This window comes from Rhinolophus ferrumequinum, chromosome 7, assembly GCF_004115265.2.
Source record: "Rhinolophus ferrumequinum isolate MPI-CBG mRhiFer1 chromosome 7, mRhiFer1_v1.p, whole genome shotgun sequence".
NCBI lineage: Eukaryota > Metazoa > Chordata > Mammalia > Chiroptera > Rhinolophidae > Rhinolophus > Rhinolophus ferrumequinum.
In genome coordinates, this window is record NC_046290.1 from 84,984,348 (window position 1) to 85,007,331 (window position 22,984).

General features: G+C 33.3%; 1 protein-coding gene across 11 annotated transcripts in view; it reads left to right on the forward strand.

Annotated features, from left to right (window-relative positions):
* The window catches only part of CSNK1G3 (casein kinase 1 gamma 3), a 103,887-nt gene that overhangs the window by 37,501 nt on the left and 43,402 nt on the right, over positions 1-22,984 (forward strand). For all 11 annotated transcript variants that reach the window (XM_033110600.1, XM_033110601.1, XM_033110599.1 and 8 more), the window contains 4 exons: positions 5,797-5,837; positions 10,378-10,447; positions 20,143-20,291; positions 21,824-22,058. In XM_033110600.1, coding sequence (XP_032966491.1) covers positions 5,797-5,837; positions 10,378-10,447; positions 20,143-20,291; positions 21,824-22,058 — 495 coding nt within the window. The remainder of the gene's footprint in view (positions 1-5,796; positions 5,838-10,377; positions 10,448-20,142; positions 20,292-21,823; positions 22,059-22,984) is intronic.

Below are 22,984 nucleotides of genomic sequence, written 5' to 3' on the forward strand. Positions count from 1 at the left end.
AACACCCTAATTTGTAGTTACTCTTTCATTTCATTAATGTTTTATGTAGTTATATACATTACACCTTTAAATAAAGCAAGCCAATAAAAGGTGATGATATACTTTGTACATAGATGTAAGATGATATGATTGGCAGACTCTGGCATTTTAGTAGGGACTCAAGTATTTGAAGGGGTTAATTTTGACATTTTATCTTTTGAAGGATATTGAATTTGATATTTTGAAATTCTTAAGCTTTCTGATTTTGAAGTTAGAAAAACCAGTTTATTTACTTGCCCAACTTGGAGCCACCATCATTTCTCCATTGAAAATTTATTGCGTGTCTGTCACATCTGAGGCATGGTTATTGCCCCTGCCATTTTGGAACACATAAGTTATTTGACCATTTGGGGCCTCAAATTTCTCAACTTTAAAATGGGATTATTTCCATATTTTAAGGCATTGTAAAGATTAAATTTAGGTAATATGAAAGGACCAGCACTATGCCCACAGATTTCAGGAAAACACTGATTGTTCCACTCATTTAAAAGATATTTATTTTTTTTTAAAATTAAAATTACGGCATGTTTTATGTATATATTTTAAAATTTATCTAAATAAATTAGCTTTATTAGCTATGTATTATGCCATATATATTTATACTATGTTGCTTTCTTTCTATTTGCTTATGTGACTACAGTACTTTAGCCATTTTAATTCGAAGTTGGTTTTATAGAATTTATTTCAAACTATCTACGTTTGAAACATACATATCTATATGTGTGTATGTGTGTGTGTATACATACACATAAAACAAATCTAGTGGATTATTTTGACCAAGGCCATATGAAAACTACATGTACCATATACTCAAACTATATATGCTATATACTGAAAAAGCTGTAGTGTGTGAATAAGCAGTAATAGGAATAAGATGATTTATTAGTCTGTCCTTCCTTCTATCTATCTCTCTCTTCCTCTCTCTCTCTCTCTCTAATCTATAGGTGTTTATTGTACACTTATACATCTATTTAAATATATTATCTATATCTATATATGTATTATATCTGTGTTTTATGTATATTTATAATATACAGTTGACCCTTGATCAACCACTAAATAAAGGGGCATTTTACGTCTTTTTTTTTTTTTAAGGCCCCCAGTGATTTCTCTGTACAGAAAAAGTTATTATAAGCATCATTTTTTCTATACATGGATAAACATGCTAATGATAAAAGCTGGTTTAGATTCTTAAAGTGCTTTCTTTAAAACCCCATTAACAGACAAATCTTGAACATTTGATTCCAGGCACTAAAATTTTTGTGCTTAGTTTTGGGTGAGAAAGAATATAGGGCATACATGTCATAGGTAAGTGGTTTTCAACAAAGGTTCTATTGGCATTTTGGGCTGGACAGCTCTTTTCGTAGGGGACTGTTCCACGCATTGCATGGTGCTTAGGAGGTCAGACCTCTTGGACACTAAATAGGAGCTGCACCTCCACACACACCCTAAATGCCCAAGGAGAACAATATTACTCACTGTTGAAACTACTCTTATGGGTAATTATTTTAAAAAATAAAGTTGAACATAAAAAGTTGGCCTTGAGATTTTTGAAAAATAGGTAAACATTTTAAATAATACTCTGACATTTAAGTAAATGTTTTAAATATCATTTTATGTGTATTTTTATTGTAAAATGATGAGTTAATGTATTTTTGGTTTTATTTTATCTTTATATGTATTAGTGGTTAGGCTTGTGTTCTGCATATTAGTAGATGTATTTCTAGTTTAGACCATTAAAGCATATTATAACACTTATCTGAGAAATATTTTTGACAGTCACTAAATGAGACAAAATATAGCTAGCTAAAATGTAGGGTTGTATTGTATATATATTTCATTTTTTCTGGATATGTTTTATATATTCTGTATATGTTTTATACTTTCTGTATATGTTTTAAGATGTTTTGACATCTTACAAAACCTTTCTGGCTGGGGAGAGATTGCTTTTCCCAGGGCTCAGATGGGAGCCTGCCTTTGATCTGCAGACCGAACAGTCCAGAGCCACATCTCCTCCATCTGGCTTGTACACTCCAGGAGGCAGCCTTCGTTTTCCTCAGTCATCCTGTGGCCAGGTACAAGACAGTCAGAGACCACTTGTATTGCCCAAAGGCCACCAGAATTATTCATGACAAGAATTATTCAAACTAATTGGTCCTAAACTGTTCCTCCTGCCCTGTGGTGCCTTTCCTGCAGAAACTCCAGTGCAGGCCTCGGACTAAGCCCTTTCCTTGCTCCTGCCCTCTGTCACCTGACCAAAACGTGATGCTTCCCGTGACCGCCCTCTTAGGACCTGTGGGCACAACAAACTGTTTTCCTGAGCCTCTTCTGTGTCCCCCCTTGTGGCTACAGCTGACTGACCATCCCATAAAAGAACACAGAATAAGGGTGTTATATATTGCTTTATGAATTACCATATCTGAAATAAATATCACAACTTGATGTAATTAAGTAGACCACAGAGAAGTTTCCGTAACTTCTCTCATTTATGTTTCTTGGTCCTATATTGCTCATAATTCTCATTGTTTATATTTAAAGAGTTGTTGAAAATTCTGTAGGCTTTACACTGTATATCAAATAAACATGCAGATTTGAGTAGATTCTTCATTTTTAATGAAGATTCTTCATTTCTTCATTTTCTACTGTTCCTAACTGAAATATATTATAACACTTATCTGAGAAGTATAATAATAAGGAATAGACTCTGCTGTAGCAGAGAGATCCAGAATGTAGTCCTATTAGCAAAGTAGTTTGTTTTTCTCTCACATAACACAAACCAGAGAGAGAACACCCAGGGCTTTCGAGGTACCTCTGCATCCTCAATATGGGACTTCACCTCTGTCTGTAAGGTCCTTGCTTCCATTGCTGCCATCTCCCAGCCAGCAAGAAGAAAAAGAGCCAGGAGAGCACACATTTATTCGTGGAAGTAGGGAGTAACACACCTCATACCCAGAACTTAATCACGTGGCTGTGCAAGGTAAAAGAGGGGCTGGAAATGTAGTCTCTAGCTAGACAACTATTTTAAAATTTGGGCATTTTATTATTATAGAAGGGGGAGCATGGATATCGGTGGGTAACTAGTACAGTAGTCCCTGCCTATAAACATACGTATCGTTTTTGTATAACATAGTTTCATATAATAATTACCATCCAAATACCACAAAATTAGTAAAACCATCTTTTCAAATTCAATATGGCACCAAATTTTATTGGAAGTGTCTTTTAAAATTGGATTAAAACATCCGTTAGCCTGAATCTATTTAGTGCCTTCTCTTCACTGGATTCCCTCTATGCACACACCCCTTTTCTCTCACTCCTATTGTACACACACTGTCTGTGCATCATGTGTTTGCTACTGCACATAACAAGTATTGATTAGAAGCCAGCTGTGAGGCCTATGCCTATGCGAGGTGACAAAAATGCTTTGGTCGTATCGTTGAATCATTGTTCGTGTTTGTAAATATATCCCTCAAAGTTCAGCAAAATCTCTAACATTCGAAAAAAGATGATAGTTTTAGGATTTAGTGCTTTCTGTTGTGATCTGAAAGTAGACATTTGACCATGTAAATGTCAACAGAAGCAGTGCTTTTAGAAGTTATTTGGTATATTTTGGTTCTATGGAATCTGTATTTAACCTAACTTCTTGTCCTGTGAACATTTACCCCTGGTGTACTTGTGAGTAAATATCATATACAAAATAGTTACGAAAAAATAATGTCTGAGGCAGTACAGATTCCATCTTTGTACTCAAAACAGAATTGTTCCTTTGTTACTCAAAACAAAATTGTTTCTTAAGCTACTCACTGTACCATTGGAATTATTCACTGTACACCTACTAGAGGAAGCTGAAAATTTCATACATAATATATTCTTGAAAATACATATGAGGGCACATCTAAATGCTAAGCTAATTGACTAAAAATATATGTTTTCTAATTTTTTTTTGTATTTATGGGCTCTGAGTACCTGAGTGCAGTTTAACGTTCATCATTTTTGGTATTCTTATGGAATTTCATCTGTATGCCAACTATAATGGGTTTATGAGACATATGCTATTTAGCATTAGTATGAATGCTTATGTTCTTTTTACATTCATTTTTATAAAATAAGACAAAATTCAGAAAAGTATTATAATGTTTGTATGAACAAATACTGCTGTACAATGGAGGCAACATATCTGAGACTGAAATTTTGCCTAGAATTACTGCCATCCATTGAGCTTCTGTATAAAAGGAAGTTAGGTGTGTTATGCTGGAAAATCACATGTGTGAAAGTTGGTGATTGTCTATTCTAATTCCATTGAGCTTCTGTATAAAAGGAAGTTAGGTGTATTATGCTGGAAAATCACATGTGTGAAAGTTGGTGATTGTCCATTCTGTGTTCAGTAGCCACTGTGACCAGAACCAGTTAGTATCATAGTTGAAAAAAACACACAACTATCATTGTTTTATTTTTCTCATAAAAATAATACATGCTTATTGAAAAAATACTAGAAATTCAGAAATCACACACTGTTCTACTTTTTATTTTTATTATACCTATAAAGAACCACATTAATTTATGTATCAAATTGTCTTCATATACTATTTTCTTCCAGAATTCTCCATAATATTTTACTTGTAGATTTTCCTAGATTATTTTCTGTATGCCAATGCAAAGATTAATTCATTTGAATACTTTACATACTAATGATATTAAATCTTTATTCTGGTTTGTCTTTTACCTATTCTTTGTATATGAGAGATATTTTTCAAAATACAGAAGTTTAAAATATTTTATGCAATCAAATCTGTATAAAAACTTCTGACCTTTTACTTTTTTTCATTTTTTTTTAAACTCAGAAAGGCTTCCATATTTTGGAGTGATAAATATTTTTTCTTAGATATGTGCACCCCTGTGTTCATTGCAGCATTATTTACAATAGCTGAGGTATGGAAGCAACCTAAGTTCATTGATAGATGAATAAATAAAGAAAATGTGGTATATGTACACTATGGAATATTACTCAGCCACAAAAAAGAGGGATATTTTGCCATTTGGGACAACATGGATGGATCTAGAGGGTATTATGCTGAGTGAAAGAAATCAGACAGAGAAAAGACAAACACCATATGATTTCACTTCTCTGTATTATTCACAAAATAAAATAAATGAACAAGCAAAACAGAAACAAACTCATAGATACAGAGACAAATTGATGGTTACTAGATGGGAGGGGGTTTAGGGGATGCGTGAAAAAAGGTGAAAGGGATTAACAGGTGCAAATTACCAGTTGTAAAAATAGTCATGGGGATGTAAAGTATAGCATAGGGAATATAGTCAATAACATTTTATTAATAATAACTATAGATGGTGTCAGGTGGGTACTAGACTTACCGGGGTGATGATCACTTCGCAAGGTATGTAAATGTCTAATCATTGGGTTGCACAACAAACTTAATACACTTTGAATGTCAACTGTAATTGAAAAATAAGTTCAAAAATAATAAAAGAAATATTTTTCTTGTTGTATGGCTTATATCTAACTCTTAAACGATCTGGAATTTAATTTGGTTATCAGGTGAGATGCTAATAACCCTTTTTTCCCCTCAAAGTACTTAACTAGTTTATCAGAGCCAGTTTTTGAATAATAGAAGCAAAAACCTATGCTTCATCTAAATGTATTATGTGCTTTTTTCAACCAGAGTACAGTTTTACATAATACATCTTTAAAAATCAATTACTGATAGAATCTGACTTTTTTTTTTCTTTTTCAAGGGAAAAATTTATACACAAATGAATATGTGGCAATTAAACTGGTAAGTTCATGTGTTTTATGTTTCCTTGATTAATTCCTTGTTATTTCTTTAATGACTAACTTACATTTTAATTGCTGTTTGTTTTCATGTAATTTATAACTTGAATGTTTATTGGGAAAGTAATGTGCATAACTGATCTTTTGTATTAAGTCTTAGCATCATCATCAGGCCCTTCAAGTATGTGACGATGTATATAGGATGTCTGTGTTTTTCGGTGTCATGAAAACTCAATCCCTTTACTTTGGCAGCATTAGAGAATAGCAGTTTTGAATTTTGGCACTATTTTTAATTTAAGGAAGCTGGCATATTGGCATTTTTAATTAGGTAAAAATTATAAAACAAGATTTCTCTTTCTGATTTAAGCATTTGGACAAAAGTGTTCTTAGTATTCAGAATTATATTCTTTGAAAATACATTTTCAGGTAGCTTCCAAAATCTGTTTTTCTATTGACATTTTATTTATGGTAAATCTGGGTATTGCTTGACTTTCGGAGTTTCAGAAATGCTTGATGTGGGTGGAGGATAACAGGGAAAGCAAACTCTCAGGAGACGGTTTTTAAGTCCTAAATGTGCCTGGTATGACAACTGTAAGGCATCTTGTTTTGGAGGAGTTGGGATTTGTGAATTTTTATAAGACATAACTTTCTTCTGGCACAACTTTCCTACCTGGCTTGCCAGCCAGGTTTCCGTGAGGTTAAGCATGGCTTGGTTTTTCCAGTCTTCCTGCCATTCTCCATCTTATCCCTGCCAGTGTAAGCACTGTCTTAGGGTAATGTGAGATTGCTATGTGAAGAGAGATGATTAGAGGAAGCGGCAAGTGGGAGAGACAGAAAAACTTTTAGGATGAGCCAGAAAACCGCACCACCTAATTTTGAGTATCTTGGAGTATCGACCAAGTTCCACGGCAACCAAGCTGGTTGTTTTCACTGGGAAATAAGATGCCCAGCAGGGTTGTGGTGCCCTCAGCAGACTGGCGAGCTGATGTGTGGGTTTGGACGGGCATTTACCTAAAGGAGTTCACCTTGGTTTGAATTTTAAGGTCTGGGCCTTGGCTTTATGACAGAAAATATGGTTAGTTCACCTCATTAAGATTGTCACTGTTAGTCAGAGGTAGATTCACAGTCAGTCAGTTCACACAGTCAATGGAGCGAGCTCTCAGAAATACTTAGGAAGAGTTAATTTTTACTGTTCCAGGTCCAGAATGCCCCAATCAGTATAAGTAATGTGCTTTCTTTCTATAGGCTGATCTACATAAAAAGGCAAGGTAAAATTCCAAGCTTCCCTCATGAGCATGAAATCAGGAGAAGGGGAGTCAGTTTGTATGAAGCACAGTAGGGAGTGGGGGTGGTGCACACGAATGGCAGGGTGGCCGCATCTCTATTGAGTGTTACTGATGCAGAAGCCCATAGTGAGCAGCTCTACTCACGGGAGCATGTGAATATTTAACTGAAAGGTTAAGGCGAATAAACTGTTTCAGTCATTAAGTGGTGACCCTTAGGTCCTGTTATTTTTAGATTTGGAACTTTTTTACCCTTGTTGATACCATGCCTTAGTAAACATTTATTATGTCATCTTTCAGCTGCCTTATGTATATACGCATATGTCATCTTTTTAGTTTATTTTCGTGCCATATCACTATCCCCTTATTTATTTTCTTCTTTTTTGGACATTCTTCCTCTGTGTACGTTTTTAAAGCAGTGATCAGCTCTACTTATACTAATTGTTGTTATTCAGTGTTCTTTGGGGAACTGGGAATATTTTTGCATCTGTGTCTAGTATTTTGAGGTTGAACTATGGTATAGAGTCATGTTCACTTCAAATTTATCTAAAAATATATTGGCAGGGCAGAAAAAATTTTCATGTAAACTATTGGTTTGTAGTTTGGTACTTAGTTTACTAAATATATCTATATCTATCTATCTATCTAATGTCCTCATCCTTATGTTTCTTTTGTATATTGCATGTGTTTATAACAGATAACATCATTTTGTTCAGAATCTGCCTTAACAGTAATCATTTGAAAATAATGTCTGTATACCTTCAGTGTTGTCTGATTTTTGTACTTTGGGACAAATAAAGGCATTATTTGATAACAGTGGTGTTCAGAGAGCAAATTTCAGTGACTATTTTCAGCTCGCTATCTCTTGTAGAGGTTTATACATATTTAATATTACTGTAGTTCAGATTGATAGTTTCAGGATAAGTTGTTAATTTCACCTTAGCCACCATCCTCATACCTTGTTTGCACCTATATAGTAACCTGCATTTCATGAATAGTGAAAATGTCATACTGTGGGGAGGTAAATTTTGTTATATAGTGGTATAATAAAATTTTACTGCTAGTAAAGTACTGGAATCAAGTTGAATTGCCTCAACTAAGTTAGATCTGGGTGTTTGTTTTTACCTAGGGAATATTAGTGATTAAATAAGTTATGTATTTAATTTCATCTGTGATTGCTTAAGTGGGCATCTTGTATTACATTTATGTTTAGGTAGTTTTACATAGTTATCTGAAGAGCTATAGTTAATATAGCCCTCACTGTATGATAGGTACTGTTTTAAGTCATATACGTACGCGTATGTGTGTATTTTATATAAGGAGATATATACCTTTTTAGTTTATCTTCGTGCCACATCACTATCCCCTTAATTATTATATATGTATTTATATGTATTATTTAATATGTATTATGTAACATGTAAATGTATATATGAGAAAGATAAAGTTTCATACCTCTTTAATAAATGAGGGAACTGAAAAGTACAGAAAGGTTAAGCAACTTGCCAAAGTCACACAGCTGGTACATATAGTTGAATTAGGACTCAAACCCAGTACATTTGTTTCAGTGTCTGTACTTTTAATTGCTCTATTCTGCCTCTCAAGAACTCAGCTGATTGTTTTCTTTTATACTAATCTTTATAATTGTTCCACTGGGATTTTACTAGTTCCTTATCGGAAGTTTTTGTCATTGGTCATAGTTTCATTATACTATATGCTGGTGTAAATTTCTTTTTAGTTATTTTGTTTGGGATTCATATTCCTCATGGATCTGTGGTTTGTAGTCTTTCATCAGACTATTCATAGCAATTATTTTTTCAGTTATTGGTTCTGCTCACTTTTCTGTCTCCTTTACTCCTGAGACTTATCAAATGCATATTAGACCTTCTTGTTATATTATCCAGTTCTCTTATCTTTTTTTCCTGTATTTTCCTTTTCTCTTCCTTCATAATGCAATCTGTATAACTTATATAGATGAATTCTACTGTGTTTCCCTGAAAATACTACCTAACCGGACCATCAGCTCTAATGCGTCTTTTGGAACAAAAAATTAATATAAGACCTGGTCTTATTTTAATACAGTATAAGACTGGGCATAATATAATATAATATAATATAATATAATACTGGGTCTTATGTTAATTTTTGCTCCAAAAGACGCATTAGAACGAATGGTCCGGCTAGGTCTTATTTTCGGGGAAACACAGTATATAATTTTCTAATTCCATAGACATTTTTCTATCTACCAGTGTCTAAATTCTCTTTTCTGTTGTCTGCTGGCAAATTGAGTTTTAAATATTGGTTATTGTAAAGGTTTTTTTGTTTGTTTTGTTTATTTTTAATTTCTTGAAGTTCTGTTGGTTTTGTTTAAATTTTGTTACCTTGTTATATTTTCCTGTTGGAGCTTGTTCAGATTTCCTGTTACCCTTTTATAGTTTGCTGTTTCATACAGATATTTTCACACATTATTTATTTCTTACATCTAAAATCTATGTTGCTTCTGTTTATGTTGTCTGTGTGTATGTGTGTGTCTATATATGAAACTCAAAACGTTATGTTGAATGAAAAAAGCCAGATACAGGCATATAAAACATATATCGTATAATGTCATTTATATGAAATCCAACAGTAGATAAAACTAATCTAAAGGTGATAGAAATCAAAACGTGATTACCCCTGAGGGAAGGATGCTAAAATGTTCTAAAGGTTTTTGAGGTGGTGGTTGCAGGGTTACATAAAGTTAACAAAGCTCCTGGACCTAATGCTGTGAACTGTGTTTTATTGTAAGCTATATCCCAACTAAAAATTAAAAAAAACAAAAGACGTTGTTACTGTCAAAATTTTTGCTACCTCCATATTTGTTCTTTCTTACTTTTCTATGACTTCACTTTATCCTAGAACCTTTACATGAGAAATACACAGTTCACAGGTAAATTTCTGGGAACAGGAGAAAGAGAGTAAGGGTCAGCTTTCCCCTGGTCATGTTTGGAGTATATTTTTCTTCCGGATCAGAGTCAAACATATAAATTTAGCTAATGCTGATCTAATAGCATTTAATCTTATGTACATTTATGACATTAATTTATTTTACATTGAAAAAAGTAAAGCTGATTTTTACATGGATCTAACCTTAGACAGAGATGCCTAATAAAATATTACATTATATAAGGGTCGACATGGAGATTTATAATATTTGGGGTTGGGGCCTAGTGATCTTTTAATAACTTAAATACTTATTATTGGTCTTTGTTTTTTAATTAGGAGCCTATGAAATCCAGAGCACCACAGCTACATTTGGAATATAGATTCTACAAGCAGTTAGGATCTGGAGGTAAATTTGTAATGAAATGGATTGCCATGATAATAACTTTGGTTTTAAAGAATTGTATTTTAAATTTAGCTAAAGTGAATCACTTCTTAAGACTATACCTCTAGGCATTTCTTATAAGAGTCTTAATGTTCCATTTTTATTTTAAATAGTACATTTTTGGAGCTATTTGTGTTGGTACTAATATGAGTAGAGAACATTGTGGAAAAAAATTAATTTGAGAATATAAGATGCATATAGTTTCCATATTCTTGGCTTCTGTAGTAAAATTATAGTTATTGAAATGACTAATGACATTGTGGTTTGCTGAAAAATGGCCCCATAAAAGATATTCATATCACAATCCCTGGGACCTATAAATGTCATCTTAGAGCAAAAACTTTGCAGGAGTGTTTAAGTTAAGGATCTTTAAGAGAGGAGATTATTCTGGAATATCTGGGTGGCCCCTAAATACAATCACAAATGTCCTCGTAAAAGACAGGCAGAGGGACATTTTACATACACAGAAGAATAGAAGGCAAAGTGACTACAAAGACAGAGATTGGAGTGATACAGCCGTAAGCTGAGGAATGCTGGCAGCCATAAGAACTGGAAAGAGCCTTCTGGATTCTCCCTTAGAACCTCCACAGGAAGATACTAGTAGTAAAAATAAGACATACATCTTTTAGTAGTTGAGTGCCATAGGGTTGCAGTATTGTACAACTCTGGGGACCACCATTTACAGAGTAGTTTATATCTCTATCTCTATTTTTATAGATATAGATAGCTATAGATATATAGAAGTGTGCTCCATGGCATAGCATTTACATAGATTGAAATATGAATTATATTGCCTGAAGGTATGTATTGTGGTGACTCTGAAACCCTGATAAGTGTGGATATCTGAGTATTTCATATGAATGATGTGAATTTTGGTTACTTGTTAGTATTTTTTTATTAGTCATGAATTTTTAAAACATTTTTGCGTACCCATGTAAACTTTGTAGAAAAACAAGACTGTTTAATTGTTTGGGGAGAGACTGATGATTTTAAAATTATTTTAGAATTGATATTTTAAAGGATTATATTTCCAGACTGCTCTTAATCGTAAGTGGGCCATTCATAGTAATTTAACCTGTAACTCTCTTATGGTATTTTAAGTTTCATTTAAGTAGCAACTTGTTTGATAGTGTTCTCTTTAAAAATAGGTGTATTTAATCAATATCCAGAATATATAAAGAACTCCTAAAACTCAACAGCAAAAATACAGACGATCCAGTTGAAAAAAGGACAAACAACTTGAGTAGACATTTCTCCAAAGAAGACAGACACGTGGCCAATAAGCACATGAAAAGTTGCTCAATATCACTAATCATTAGGGGAGTGCCACTCAAAACCCCCAAGACATGCCACTTCACACCCATTAGAATTGTTATTATTAGCTAAACAAAGCAAAAAACAAAGCAGAAACTGGTAATAAATGGGTGTTGGTGTTCAATGTGGAAAAATTGGAATCTTTGCATTGTTGGTGGGAGTGTAAAATGGTGCAGCTGCTGTGGCCAACAGTGTAGCGGTTCCTCAAAAAATTAAACATAGAATTACCATTTGGTCCAGCAACTCCACTTCTGATCATATACAGAAAAAGATTGAAAGCGGGGTCTCAAACAGATATTTGTACACCCATGTTCATAGCAGCGTTATTTCCAATAGCCAAAAGGTAGAAACAAACCAAGGGTCCATTGATGGGTAAATGGATAAACAAACGTGGTATATGCAAACAGTGGAATATTATTCAGCTTTAAAAGGAAGGAAATTCTGATACTACAATATAGGTGAACCTTGGGGATGTTATGCTAAATGAAATAAGCTAGTCAGGCACAGAAGGACAAATACTGTGATTCCACTTATTTCAAGTACCTAGAATAGTCAGATTCATAGAGATAGAAAGCAGAATGGTGGTTGCCAGGGGCTGAGGCGAGAGGTGAATAGGAAATATTGTTTAATGGGTATAGAGTTTCACAGGGACGATGAAAAAGTTCTGGATAGTGGTGGATAGAGATGGATAGTGGTGATGGTTGCACAACAGTGTGAATGTACCCGATGGCACTGAACTGTACACTTAAAAATGGTTAAAATGATAAATTTTATATAATGTGTATTTTACCACAATGAAAACATAAATTAAAAAATAGTTTTATTTTGAATTATTTAATGAAATATTTGTGAAAAAATACACAATTTATCTAGTTCTGTGTATCTGAATTTTGATCCTTCTGTAAGTCAATATGTTTCTCTTTTTCTTTTACTTCCTGACAATATCCCTCTTTTCTCTTACTTTGTTCACTGAAACTGTTACATACATACAGTAGGATTACAACTTTACTACAGTGTGTATGAGGGGCTGACTCTATATTACTTAGCTTTCCATAAGATTACAATATTGTTTTATACCATTATCACTTTCTGGGATAGCAAAAGTTTAATGTTTGAATAGTCCTGTTTTGTCATATCCGCTCAGCATTTATTGAGTAAAACGAAGATCTAGATTTGGGAGTCATCAGCACATAGGTGGTGTTTTGCAGGCTGAGGAAGTGGATGAGATCTCCCAGGGGAGAGTATGGAGAGGAGCAGAAGAGGAGCAGACAAAACTATGCTGACCACTGCATTGGGTAGGAATGAATTTGACTGTCAGTAACAGAAATCGTGACAGCAGGAGCTTAAACATGTAAGGGGATGTTATGTGAGGAAAAATAAACAAGGAGTTCCAAGGTGGGCAATTGTAGGGTTGGTACAGCTTCTCAAAGGCAAGGAATCAGGTTCTCTCTAGATTCCTTCTCCTATTTTTAGTATGTGGCTTTCATCTTTATGATCCTGGAGATGTTGTAACAGGAGGGCCGGAGGAAAGGATGAAATTACTGTCTATATAAAGATAACTTCCAATTATTTCTCTCCTGCCTCCATTCTTTAAATCTAGTTATACATGTACTCGTATGTCCATAGTGGAATCAGAAATTATGCTATACCTAGAATTTTGCTCCCTACCTTCTTTTACCCTTACCTTTTCAGTAATTTTTCTCTCTTCCAAATGGCCTGTTTCCTTTTCTGGATTATCTTGTTCCATTAGTGGCATACTCGTTCAAGCTGAAAATATTAGTCACCTTTGATTGTGGCCTTTAGGAATAATCAGAAAATTCTGTTCATTCTGTCTTTTCCTCCATTGTCTCCATTGTCACTTTCTTTGAATTGGGCCTCCTTTTGTGCACCTCACCTTCTCACCAGTCCTCGTAGAGGGTTATCATTTAGCATAAAGTCCAAATTTCTTTCTCTTTCTACTGACGCACTTTTTAGTTGCACTAAACTTACTATTCCTTGAATAGATCTTATTATTTTCATATGTCTGTTCTTTTTTCTGGAATGTCTTTCTTTCTCAATGAATTCCTTCTTTCTTCTGGCCCCAGCTAAATGTCACCTCTTTTGCAATGCATTTCCTGGCATTTGTTTGTTTCCAGAAAAGTTTCTTCTTTGACCTGAAATTATTTTGAATATATCTTTATTTTTTCTTTTATTATATCGTATTATATTATTATTTGCTTAAGTGTAACTCTTGCACTAAAATTTCAACTCTTTGAGGGCAGTGAAATAATATATTCACCTTTTTATCTTTGAAACTGAGAAGAATGACAATTGTAAATACTTGGTAAATGGTTGAATTTATAAATTCTTAAATGACAATAATAGCCTCTTTTATTGATGTGAAGTTGCAATACAAAAATCTCCAAAATTTCCTATAGCTTTTTAACTTCTGTGACTGTATGTTTAAAGTTTGATATTTTAATATATAAAATTGTTTTATTATTAAATTTTGAGTATTTTATTTCTCACAAAATAAACATAGCCATATAATTTCAAAAAAATTTATTTATTTTGATTTGATTTTTACGTCCTATGATTAGGTAAATTTAATTCCTCATTTTAGAGATCTAGAACTAGAAAAACATCAGTAATGAATATTTTTTAAATTAATGGAAATGTTAAAGCAAGGAGATATGCAGATAAAATGGTAAAGCAAGGGGATAATGCAGATAATTATTTAATTAACTGAACTATACAATTCATTCATCTAAAAAATAATCGCTTTCCAGAGAAGGATAGGTATTAATTATTAGAATTAATCCAGTTTTTTATTATTTACTTGAAAAAAGATTTAGTTGAATTGTTGATACTTTATGAAAATGCATGGAAAATATTTTGAAATTTATGGGGAAATTTTCTTTGAAGATCTGTGATTCTGAGTAATGCTTTTTTATATTGAATTATTTCCTTGATATCAGATGGTTGAAATAGGCAACATTGGGGGAAAACTTTGAAATTATTTATTTCCTGGAATTTCTTTATCAGCTGATATATTTATCATAGAAAGTAAAATAATTTTTTTCTGTCATAAATTATTACTTATCAAAGGCAGTAAAATAATATTTTTTTTTGTCATAAATTACTCTTTATGGCAACCCTCTAACTATAGGAAAAAATATACTGTTTGAGACCATGCATATGTTAAATCACTGTTTCTCAAGTGAGTGGCTTGACTTTTTGATGTTTCCTGATGTAGTGCTAAACAATAATATGTAATTTGATAATAGCAGTGGCTGCTTCTAAAATTATACTTCTGTGTATTATTGCCTTCTAAGAGCTGTTAAAAGAGCTTCTCTTCCTTCTTTATACTGAGCCCTCTGCCTCCTTGGTTTGTGCCTTATTAAAAAGTCAGGATTTATGTGTTTGTTCCCTATGTGTTTTGCTTTGGTTTATAGATGACTCCATTTTCACATTCGTTTCAAGATTATTTCTCTTTGTCTGCTAGCTAAATGAATGTTGGCGATTCCAAAATGTATGGAATTTTTATCATACTATTCACTTTTGATTAAGGTTATGGGTAATAGTATTAGCTTTTTAAATGTGGGTATACACATTCTATAATATCTGAAATTCCTTTTAGTCACTGAGTTGCCAGATTAGAGTTTCTCTGATCATGTTTTAAGAAATTCTGAGAAAAACCGAAAGAAAATATGTAAAAACCATGAGAGTTAAGTGAATAAACTAATTAGAATATTGCCTATTGAATTTGGTTTTAATAAAAATAAGGAAGAATACTATGTGGGTGAGTAAGTGGTTAGTGTAGACTAATCTGAGGCCGGAAAACCAACAGTTTATGTAGCAGCCTCTTAGAGTTCCATTTTCTATCTTAGCTTAATTGCTTTAGGAGACATCTTACGTATATATAGTACTCCTAATTCTTTACAGAGGCCTCTCTGTATGGGAATTTCTTTAAGTTATGCATTGCCAAACTTTCACTAATATGTGAATATATATGTACATTGGTACTAGTACATAGAAGTGTACCAAGCTTTTTTGTTAAAGTTGTGGTTTTTGGAGAATGTGTACATTTAAAGAATGCTATGCCATTTGTTTTATATGGTGAAGGTTTTAGGATAGTTGTATGTTATATAGTAATTATAGTATTTTTAGTGATTAATCACATAAGAATCTTAACCAAAAATCAAACCATACTTTTGACTAGGATATGACTAAATGGTGATAAAGGATTTAATTTTCTAAAGTGCAGTATTCATTATTTTTGTAATTCCCTATTTAGTAATAAAACGATAGAAAGTAAAAAGCCATGAAAAACAATATGATGACTTCATATTTCATTTCATTTTTTATTTAAAGTATCATTATGAGAAAGAAAAGATTTGTAAGCTTGCAGCTTGGGGCTAAAAAAACGATAGAATCCATTTTTTTCTTAATTATTTCGGCTGAAGAGGATAATAACTGAATAATGAATAACATCACATGATATAATAGTCATTGAAAATTCAATATAATAAACAATAACTACTTGTTTATACGTGATGTTATTTTTTAATGTTCTCTGAAATTTAGAGTAATTTCTAAATACGTACGTAGAATTATCACAGAAAGGACTATTGCTTGTGTTTTGCAGTGAGGTGGCTTTATTTCTTTTATTTGGGGTTAATTGGTAGAATTTTACTACTAAATGTGGGTGCTGTGGTATTTCAGTGGAGTGGTGTTACCATCCAGGACTCACTGCACCTCTTTCTTCATATCAGAGATTACTATTCAGCTAGGGCAGCAGGTCTCAAATTTTGGGGTTGCAGGGTCCTTTTACACTCTTAAAACTTTCTGAGGATCCCAGTGGACTTCTCTTGTAGATTATAGCTATTGTTAGTTACCATATGAGAAATTAAGACAAATATAAATATTGCTAAATTAAATCATTTGAAAATGATATTTAAAAATCACAACTAACTGTATTTTCCAAATCAAAAAATGTGAGAAAAGTGGCCTTGTTTTACATGTTTTGTACATTTCTTTAATGTCTGGCTTAATAGAAAACAGCTAGATTCTCAGTATCTTCTGCGTTCAGTCCATTGTCATATCTCATGTCATGTAGCCTCTGGAAAACCTGACCGTTCACTCTTGTGAGAACAGGGTGAAAAAGGTAAATAACATCTTAGTGTTGTTATAAAAATAATTTTGATGTCACTGACCTCCTGAAAAGTCTCATGGACCACCCACCACCCCCAGACCTCAAGCATCTCCAGTCCATATGTTGAGAAACTGCTGAGCTGGCAGTATAAGCATTTGTGCTAAAGGTTAAGAATGCCTTAAAGCACACTTTCTTGAAAAAGAACATAGACTAGGTGATAATTCTGCACTTACTAGTTCTAATTGGATTTTAGGTTTTCTTAACCAAATCTGTAGTGTTTAAATTCCCTAAAAAAAATACTAATTCTTTTGTTCTAATTGCTCCTACATGAATACTACTGGACCAGAAAATGGAAAGAAACAATGATATGCTTAACTTTTGCCCCACTTGTAAGGAACTGAAGTGTTTCACTACCTGGCACAAAGTACTAAGCACTCTTGAAGAGTGTTAGATTTCCTAATGTTGTTTTGTAACTTAAATGAATTAATGTTGCTTTGTCACTTAAATGGAATGCTGAAATTAAAATGTTTAGTAAAATTAATTTTGGGAGAATAAGAATAAGACTATTTTCAGATAATATGTGCATTTTGTGTTCTGCCCATTCTTAAGCTTTTCTTGGGGAAAAATATACTTGTCTTGAAAATTAGAGATGCTAATAAGCATCCCTGAAAATTAATTGATGTTGGAAATTATTAGAACTAACTTTAATGAATTCACAATGGATAGCTTTTTATAGTAGTTTCAAAAATAATTTTAGAACAATTGGAATTGGGTGGAGTAAAAGTTTATGGTTGAAAATTCACTAGATAAAAGAACAAATACAAAAGCATGCTTTTGCCCATGAGTTGGATTGCATCCATGTAATTCAGTAGCCAAATAACTTTGATCAAGAGACACAACTAATAATTTAACACCTTCATTACTCTGCCTTCTAAGCCTTCTTTCTGTGCCTGTCTCTTCTCTTAACCCTCTCACACGTCGCACTTCTGAAACCCTCTTCCTTGTGGTCTTCACTGCTGTATTTATATTGCTGGGGTTGTTGTGTTTTGTTTTTGCTTAGAGTACTCTCTAGCCTCTATTAGTTTCAAATTTTCCTAACTCTTAACAATTTAATTTGCTTGCTTAATCTTTGAAAACTACCCAGACTTGTCCTGGGAAATGAAATTCTACTTTGGATTTTACAGTGCTTGATTTGCATTCTTGATTTTTGAAAAAAAATTATGACTCTTGATTCTATACCTCAATGACATAAAATTTGATTTGAAATACATTACTAACAGTTACCTAAGAAATTTTTGCACTCATTGACTCATAAAATAGTATGTATCTCGAGGTGTCATTTAGTGTTCAATCTTTTTTTTTTTTAACCAAAGCTCTGTTCTGAGTCATATTTTAAGGTAAAATTATGTTGCATGGTAAAGCTGAGGTATTTTCATTCAAATTGGAGACTACTGTTTAATCAATGAAATATCATGCTGTTTATGGAATTGAGCCATCTTGGATAAGAGTGGCTCACTCTAAGTGATTACCAGTGGCAAGGGGAAATGTGTGTGTGTGTGTATGAGACGGGGGTGGGGGTTGTTGACAAATACACATGGGGGTGTATGAGAATCTGTGTTTCTGGGGAGGGTACCAAGTATTCAATTTGGAACTTGTCCCCTTCCCCCCAACTCTACTGTGATTATTTTGTCATACCTCCTTATCCTCCGAGGTTCTGCCGCTTTTCTTGTATTCACATTTGAGGAAAAGCTGGTCTTATCTAAACCACTATGATTGATAAGCAAACTGAAGCCTGCTTTTAAAGTTGAATGGTTAATAGTAGGACAAACTAAGAACCTAGTTGTCCTGGATGCTAGTTCAATGTTCTGTATTCTGCCTCTGCAGTAATTAATATTTAAAGTGATAAGAGTAAACAACAAGAATGAAGTTATGCTCCCCAAACTCTTTTAAAAAGTTTATTTCATTATGTTTTTGAAAGGTTTTTTTTTCCCCTTCTAAAAAAAAACCAAACAAAAAACCACACATACCAAGAAACAACAAAACCACTTGGAAGTAAAACTGAGACATTAAAAATGGAAGAAGTTCATTTTCTCATGAGGAATAAATAGATAAATGTTAAGATAAATTGATCACTGATTTTATGTTTGTTTTTTGGGAGTCTTTTTACTTTTAAAAATAAAATACAGATGATTTCTATTCAATTAGACTTTATCTTTGGAGTTTGTATTATTTTGCATTGTTGAAAAATGAATTATTTAGTAGTTAGTGGCATTGAACAATAGACTTGATTATCTCCCAATTTCCATGGGTCAGGAGTGCAGGCATGGCTTTGCCAGTTCCTCTGCTGGGGGGTCTTGCCAGACTGACATCAAGGTATAAGCCTAGACTGCAATCTTACCTGAGATGCAGTGTCCTCTTCCAACTCACTGGTTATTCTCAGGATTCAGTTCCTGGGACTGCGGGACCTAGGCCCTCAGCTCCTAGAGCCTGCACACCGTTCCCTGACACGTGACCCCCTCCACAACGTGGTGGTTTGCTTCTTTATGGCCAGCAGGAGAGCTTCTCTGCTGCTTTGAATATCACGGACTTCCGGACCATCTTTTTAAAGGGCTTACCTGATTAGGGTAGGCCCACCTGAATAACCTCCCTTTGATTAATTTAAAGTCCACTGGTAGAAGTATTAATTATATCACCTTTGCCATGTACCATAACCTAATCATAAGAGTGAAATCCGGGAATGTTGCCCACGCTTCGGGGGAAGGGATTATATGGGGTGTGTACCCCAGAGCATGGAAATCTTGGAGGGTGATCTTAGCATTATGCCTATCAGTGGGTTATTAAAGAGAACAGTGACTCCTTTGTTCAATAAAAATCAAATCTTTCCCGAATGCCAGGCATTTCTCTAGGTAATGGAAATATAAGGCGAAAATGCCCAGTTTCTGTCTGTGATGAGCTGGTCGAGACCAACAATGCCGCTCTGTAACGGAGTTCAGTCATGCAGCTGCAACAGAGGTGTAACCAGGCTGCCCAGTGACCATCAACGAGAAGCCTGGGTCAGGAGAAGTTTATTGTGTGCATAGAAAAAGTAAAAATACTGCTGCAGTTCTTGAAACTACAAAATTAAAAAATTCATATTTATTGATTTTTCTAGGAAGAAAAGTCTGATATTGAAGATGAGGAAATTATTGAAATCCTTTCTCTTTTCCCCCAGATGGTATACCTCAAGTTTACTATTTTGGCCCTTGTGGTAAATACAACGCTATGGTGCTGGAACTGCTGGGACCTAGTTTGGAAGATTTGTTTGACTTGTGTGACCGCACATTTTCTCTTAAAACAGTTCTCATGATAGCTATCCAACTGGTAAGTAAAGCGGGATGGTTTAAAGTTGTTTGAACAATTGTGTGGTTCTGTGGTCACAAATTTAGATGAAAAGTTTCAAGTTTTGTGATATTATTCTACAGAGCATTTGACCTAATACAAATGTTTCTGCTTTTCATATCATTGTATTTTCAGGATGATACAATTTAAAATAACTGAAGCAAGTGTCTCTTATTTGTATGAAAGAATTAATACTGCTTTCAGATCAGAATGCTCACTTTGAGAATTGTTTCCAGCACTCTTTTATTTAGAAGACCACTTAGAGAACCTTCAGAAACATGGATTCTAAATCTTGGTAATAAATTCTAATGACCAAGAAAAAGAAGAAGCAGACTAATGAGAGAGTCCTGTAAATTATTTAAATTTCAGGGAACATGTGGGGAAACAACTTAGAGGATGATTTTAACGTAAATGCCAATAAGTTTTTGGCATTTTGAAGTAAATGAAGTAAATGCTAATAAGAGTATGCAGCAGAAGTCTTAAAATTGTTTTTCTGCATTGATTCATTAATTCTAGTTCCATAAGTTTATCCTATGGAAGTATTCAGATATATTTAAAGCTTTTTGTGTAAAGATGTTTCTAATAAAGTGGGAAACAACCTAAATGTACAGACATGACAGGGCTGGTTGAATAAATTATTAATAACCATAAAATAATATGCAGCCATTTAAAAGCATGTATTAAAAGAATGTTTCATGACCTGGAAAATGCTCATAATATATCATTATTAAAAGTATAGGTCACAGAATGTTATATGTATATGATCTAAAGTTTGTTAATAAACAGACAAAAATGGCCCGAGTGACTATATGTTTACATTGCATTGTCAACCGAAGCAATTTTATTTTATTTGTTACTTGTAATGTTCTGTTTTGTGACACTTTGTACAGTGAACATTATTTGAGAATGTGTAAATGTGTAAAACAGTTAATAAAAATGTACTGTATTATTATTAGAGTTATATTCCAAAGTTTTCTAGTTTCAAGGTCTTCTAAAATGTTTACTATCTAAGGAAAAAAGTAAACAATTTATAAAAAAGAAAAAGATACACTGAAGGGTGCTGTTAGTTGTTTTTATTTGACAGTGTGGAGTCTGTTTTTAATATAATTATAAAAGTTGCTTGATTGCTGAACTGATAGGAAGAATAAATTGCAACTTTGTGATTATGCCTGTTTACACTTTTGAGTTCAAAATTTTATATTGGTAAAGCTTTTTGATTTTATGAGGCAGCATCTTCCAAAAGTATTGATTGGATAAGGCTTACTGATGAAAAGAATTCATAAAATTCAAACACTTCCTTTTATTAAGTGATCAAAATAGTAAAAGCAAATATTTTTAATCACAATTGGATATGTATTTGAGAAACTCTAGACTGATATGTTACTTTTAAAGTGTTGAGACAATTTCTGAATTTTTTAATGTTTTTATTGTGAAAATTTTGTGTTGATTTTGTCATGCTTTTTTATGCCAGTCAAGACCTAAAATAAAATTTATCTTCTTTTTTTTGAATCAAGATTTCTCGCATGGAATATGTTCATTCGAAGAACTTGATATACAGAGATGTAAAACCTGAGAACTTCTTAATAGGACGACCAGGAAATAAAACCCAGCAAGTTATTCATATTATAGATTTTGGTTTGGCAAAGGAATATATTGATCCAGAGACAAAGAAACACATACCATACAGAGAACACAAGAGCCTTACGGGAACAGCTAGATATATGAGCATAAACACACATTTAGGAAAAGGTATGTGTACCTTCTGTAAGTTTATGGAAGCTTGAATTCAGTAACAATGTTAACAATGTGAATATTTATTATGGTTCAGGTTTTGCAGGTTACAGTTGCTTCTATTGTAATTTCTATTTATCGCCATCAAGCCAGAGTTTACTTTCGTTTATATCTAATAAAACATTTTTAAAACAAGTTGCTCTAGAGTAAATGAATGATTGAGAATGTAAGATAGCCTTATATTCACTGTATCTCTTTTAAATATAACTTGAAATGTTCAACTTTGATGCAGTTAAGGTGACACATTCAATTATTTCTGTTGAAAAATATGAGAGAATACTTTAACTGAATTTACTGTACGTGAAGATTTTTAATTGAGACTATAGTCCTCTGATATAGTTAGCTAAGGGGCTACCAACCGGCCTAATACATTTAATGCTATGAGTACATACCTTACAGGTACTGTTTACTATGTACTAGCTATATGACTTTGGGTTTCTTATTTGTAAAAAGGATAAAATAATATGAACCTCACAGGGTTTCTTACAGCTTTCCTTTTTCTGGTCCAGGATCACACATTTCATTTATTTTTCATACCTCCTGAGTTTCTTCTCGTCTGTAACAGTTCCTTGCCTTTCTTTGTGGTTCATGACCTTAATATTTTTGTGGACACAGGCTATTTCATAGAATACCCTCAATTTGGGTCTGTCTGCTGTTTCTTCCTGATTATATTTGGGTATGCATTTTTAGCACAAATATCACAGAAGTGATGTGTTCTCAGTGCATTTTGTCAGAAGGCACATGATGTCACTTGGTTCCAAGTAGTATCTAAGTTTCCCCACTTAAAAGTTTCTTATTTTCCCTTTGTAATTAAAAAGTAGTTTATAAGTAGATCTTTGAAATGGTGTAAATATGTTGTTCCTCATCAAGTTTTTACCCACTAG